General features: G+C 31.4%; 1 protein-coding gene across 1 annotated transcript; it reads left to right on the forward strand.

The window, feature by feature from the left end:
- The first annotated feature begins 3,149 nt into the window (after positions 1–3,149).
- Positions 3,150–5,089, forward strand: NEUROD6 (neuronal differentiation 6). Its single transcript, XM_070766933.1, has 2 exons — positions 3,150–3,247; positions 4,050–5,089. Exon 2 carries the CDS (start codon positions 4,071–4,073, stop codon positions 5,079–5,081), a length of 1,011 nt encoding a protein of 336 aa, XP_070623034.1. The 5' UTR covers positions 3,150–3,247; positions 4,050–4,070; the 3' UTR covers positions 5,082–5,089.
- The last annotated feature ends 408 nt before the right edge of the window (positions 5,090–5,497 follow it).

Consider the following 5,497-nt stretch of genomic DNA (forward strand, 5'->3'; position numbering starts at 1 on the left):
GATGAAGGCTAACAGTTTTCCAGATATTTTCTATTTCAATATTGCAAAACCCTGCCACATGGCAAAGGAAGTACAGCAGTATATAAAAATTCTTCATATTATGTACATGGTTTACACTTACCACATATTTGATTCCATGTCTTTAGAATCACAGTTTTAAATATACCATATTTGTAACATGTGTTGATTGTAAAATCATGAATATTAGCATTTATATAATTAAATGTTAATATATATGAGGTGAAGAATGTGTTTTTAAAGAAAACTTAGTAGGCAAAAATCTTAGGTGTGCAGAGAGCATGATTTTAAAATCTTATTATTGCAACTCTTTTGCATTGCAGTAATTTCTTTGCAAATTGCTAAAAAGTCAATTGATTTAACAGACAGTGAACTTTAACGTTAAAATAGAGCTTTCTATGATTTACTGACATCCTTTTTATGATAAAAATAACATGAAATAAATTTGTGCATATGTAGTGAAATTGCTGTATGAAGTATGAACACAATCCTTTTAGACAGGAAACCCTTTAGGAGAAAAATGGTTGAAGAAGAAAATCTGGAATCTTACACTTTCCATCTTGATAGCTGAGTTACTCTACATGGTATCTGCTTTGTTTGGAACAACTCTTAAAATCATTGACTTTTCAATTGTTTGTAAATGTACAATCCTATTCATTAGTAACATACTATAAATCCATTTTTAAAATAAAAGTTGATTTAAGATCCTTTCAAAATAATATATTTTTCATATTTCTTTTCTTTGCATAAATATGATTTAATCGTGCATTGTATCTAAGGAAAAAAAACCTATTTGGCAATACAGCTATATAATATTCAGTCTGAGCAAAGGTGAAATCAAAGTTTGTTCCCTATTTATTAGATACAGAATTTTCCTTTTTAAAAAATATAATTCTTAATTTAGATTGAGTATACGGAGAGAGGCAGCATACAAATAAATAAATAAATAAATAAATAAATAAATAAATAAATAAATAAATAAATAAATAAATAAATAAATAAATAAATAAATAAATAAATAAATAAATAAATAAATAAATAAATAAATAAATAAATAAATAAATAAATAAATAAATTAATTGATTAATTAATTAATTAATTAATTAATAAATTAATAAATTAATAAATTAATAAATTAATAAATTAATAAATAAATAAATAAATAATAAATAATAAATAAATAAAAAAAATAACCTTCATTTTCCATGAAATTTAAAAAGTGGAAAATGCTGCAATAGTTAACTAAGATTTAGAAAATGATGCCACAATAGTTCAGTGTTTCCCCCCCTGATTTCTTTTAAAATATTAGTCCAAGTTGAAATAGAATATTGCAATAGTAGTAAATTCATATGGTAACATGAAACTTAAATCAATTGTGTATTAAAAATAAATCATAAATATTTGGTGGCCAAAGAATGATTAAAATCATGATGACAATGTACAGAACTATAGCAACCAGCAACTTAACTATATGTGACTTCTTGGAGATGTTCCTCCTGAAAAAGCAAAGTGGAGTTTGCCAGTAACACTTTGGCATCTTTGGCTATATTGGCAGATTTAACTGTTTCTTGCCTGCTGTATCTAATGAAACAAATTGGAAGAAAAGTTGGAGAAAGAAAAGAGAAGACTGAAAAATAATGAACATGGGTTGTGTGAAGAGCAGCAAAAGTGAGGGAAGGGAGGGAGAGGGAGAGAGAGAGAGAGAGAGTTTCAAGGATAAATAAACTGCTAGGATATTGGAATAATTAGAAGCAAAAATATATATCACTTTTTAACAATTTCTAAAGATGAACATTAAAGAAATCATGGGGAAAAACTGCTCTGCCTCTTTTGATATAGATTAAAACCATTTGTGTACATGCACCATGTTGTCTTAAGGGAAAATACTAATAGCGGCATATGTGCACTGAGGGGAAAAACCCACTAATTTTGGAAAAACTCTTAGAACCCCCTTTCTTCCCCTTCATCAGAAATGCCTCAAAGGTACTTAAAAAGAGGAAATAAGTATAAGCAATTTGGAATCAATAATTGTTTTGCCTCACATTGAGAAATTTCTTCAACAAGGCTAGGTTAGAAACAATCTATAACATCCTTGACATCTCTGTCAGTTTGGCACAATTCTTCCTCTTCAGTTTTATGGATCTCATTGAAAAAAAAGGATAGTCAGTGTATATGAGTATATAACTATCTCACCAACACACCAAAAATACTTTTTGCAATACGATGAACTGAGTATCAACCTTTTTTAAAAAAATCAGAGTAATCTGTAGGTAAAGATAAATAGGAAATGTTGACATTTCTGCCTGTTCAACAAAACTCACAAAAATTCACGTTGGCATGTAAAGTGATGGTGTAGCACCCCCCCCCCTTTCTCTCTCCCCTATCAGCCTAACCTTCTGTGTTGATACATGAATGCTGGTACCCACTTAGATAGATGCCAGATGATTAGTGCAGAATGAAGATCCCAGGAGGAAAGATCACATGGTTTTCTTTGCCCTGTGACGTCGCCAGCAGATGGTATGGGTACCAACTCTGGCAGTTGGCATCAATGTCACTTTTTAAAGATCAATGAGATATACACAGATCTACACTCCAGAAGACAATGCGACATTTCGATTGAAAAGATTTGGAAGAAACCAATAAAATGAAATCTGTTAATTGAATCAGAATTTTAAGCCCAAGGTAATGCAAGTAAATAAATGTTTCTATGTGCTTGTGTCTGTGTATTTAAGTGGTGCCGTTGCGCATGCATGCAAGAGTTTAAAGATAAAGAAAAAGTAAAGCTTTTAACAATATTGTTATTTGATACTGCTTCTGTTTCACTGTTTTTTTTCTAATGTTAACATACTTTCACCAAATATGTAATACTGTCAGAATGGCATGAATAAATACTGAGAGTTTATATTTTTATGGTGTTCTTAGTTTAGCTTAGTTAAAATTGAAAAATCTGCCTCTGAGTCTAGGTTTCTTCTGTAATCATTTGTAAATTTGTAAATTTGTGTTTATCTATTAGACAAACCTGAAAGGCTCTTTAAAAAGTGACCTCAGGGGCAGAAATAATAAAGTGAGGAGCAAATGATTTTTCTCCCCCTTTTTTCATTCCGGATTCAGAACACATGTGCACAATTGCAGTGAGAATCCTGAAACCATTCCTGTCAAATATTAGCTGGAGGGAAACGTCTGTTCCTTGAAGAACACAGATGCCACAGTAAAGTGTGAAAAGACTTAGGTTTGCCTCTTTTTTATTTTTATTGAAAATGGGTGAGGGAACACCAAATACCTTTATTGAAGAATTGGAAAAAAATGTTTAGGTTCTGAAGTCTATCAATTTGAAATAAAGAAAAAACAAAAAAAATTGTGAATATAATTTCTAGACCTATTTTACCGGAAAAATAATAATCCATGTATCACACATTCTCATACTGATAATTAAAAATTCCCTGTTCACTTTAATTAAGCAACTGAATGATTTGCTTGCCCTTTTTTACATTTTAATTCTTCCAATTAATTTAACTTTATTGTGATGATTTGTAGAAAAATATAGCAAAATATATGAAAAGTATGAAAGGTGATTTTTTCCCCATCAGCTTAAAATATTTTAAGTTTTAAAATTATTGTCTTTTTTAAAATAGTCAAAATCTTTGGAAATTTCAAATGTATGCATTTATCTTATTTTATATTAAATTCATATTAAATGATTTTTTTAAAATATTGTGAGTTCTTAAAAAACTTTTAAAAGGGGGAAGTAGTTTTAAAAAGTATTAAAAGTGACTATTTTGTTCTGGTTGTTTCATTGCATTTGAATCTATATATTTGAATTAAATTAATTTGTAAAAATAGCAAATAATAATTTTATTTGTTCTATGTATAATAAGGGGATTACACACACACACATATTTATATATGTTGTGTGTGTCTGTATGTGTGATGTGTTTGTGTGTGTGTGTGTGTGTGTGTGTGTACACATTCACACACACATTCCTACACTCATACATATACACTCTAAAAATCGTCTATTGGCATTCTTTCAGGTAACATAAAATTATAACATCATGTTAACGCTACCGTTCAACGAATCTGTTGTAATGCAAGAGTCCCAGATTTGCAGAAATCTTTCCAGAGAAAATGAAGACCAAATGCAAATTAAAAAACCAGAAATCTTTGTAAAACAGATTATGCACCAAGGAGCAAATTTTAAAAGATCTGCAGTAGAAGACACAGAAAAAGAGGAAGTAGATGACCGAGAGGAAGATGATAAAAATGGTTTGCCCAGGAGGAGAACTCTTCGGAAAAAAAAAATGACCAAGTTGAGAATTGATAGGGTCAAATTTAGGCGTCAGGAAGCAAATGCCAGGGAAAGAAATAGAATGCACGGCCTGAATGATGCGCTGGATAATTTAAGGAAAGTGGTCCCTTGTTATTCAAAAACACAAAAGCTGTCTAAAATTGAAACTTTAAGGCTGGCAAAAAATTACATATGGGCTCTTTCAGAAATTATACGAATTGGCAAAAGACCTGATCTTCTGTCATTTGTACAAAACTTGTGCAAAGGTCTCTCCCAGCCAACAACAAATTTGGTGGCAGGATGTCTACAGCTGAATGCCAGAAGTTTCTTAATGGGTCAGACAGGAGAAATGGCCCATCACACCAGATCTCCCTATTCTACTTTGTACCCACCCTATCACAGCCCAGAGCTGAACACTCCCCCAGGTCATGGAATGCTTGACAGTTCCAAGTCCATGAAACCCTACAACTATTGCAACCCCTATGAATCTTTCTATGAAAGCACATCTCCTGAGTGTTCCAGCCCACAGTTTGAAGGCCCTTTAAGTCCTCCCCCAAATAACTATAATGGGATATTCTCCCTCAAGCAAGAAGAAGGTTTGGACTATAGCAAAAACTATAATTATGGCATACATTATTGTGCAGTGCCACCCAGGGCTCCCCTTGGGCAGAGTTCTGTATTCAGGTTGCCTACAGAAAGTCACTTCCCTTATGACCTACATCTGCGCAGCCAGTCACTCACCATGCAAGATGAATTAAATGCAGTTTTTCATATTTAATGAGGAAAATGAAAATAAAAGTGGTCATTCACTGTGTAATTAAGATTAAGCAGATGCTTATGCCCTGGTTAATTGATGCAACTCTATTAAAAATCTGTTTGCTGGGTTCAAAAGTGTGTCAACTGTTTGTTTTTATGTAGAACAACAATAATAAATAAGAATAATTTTACTGATGTTATGTTTAATCCAGTTTGGATCCTAGTAAGCATTGTGAAATTTGGTTTTCAATGTTTCTTTAATAATAATGTTCTTTATTTTTCTCCAGAGTTGCTTGATTTTGTCAAGCAGTGTGTTGAAATAAAAATGATTGAGCTGATTAAACTTACATCGTAGAAAGTCTGCAACTCTGTTTAAATTGTACAGTTATTATATGAATGCATGCTGCTCAGATCTGATGAGTTTAAAAAGATGTATTT

The sequence above is a fragment of the Erythrolamprus reginae genome, chromosome Z (genome assembly GCF_031021105.1).
Source record: "Erythrolamprus reginae isolate rEryReg1 chromosome Z, rEryReg1.hap1, whole genome shotgun sequence".
Classification (NCBI taxonomy): Eukaryota; Metazoa; Chordata; class Lepidosauria; order Squamata; family Dipsadidae; genus Erythrolamprus; species Erythrolamprus reginae.

Excerpts from the sequence above, each read along its gene's own strand:
- NEUROD6 (XM_070766933.1), top strand. The coding sequence starts at position 4,071 with ATGTTAACGCTACCGTTCAACGAATCTGTTGTAATGCAAGAGTCCCAG.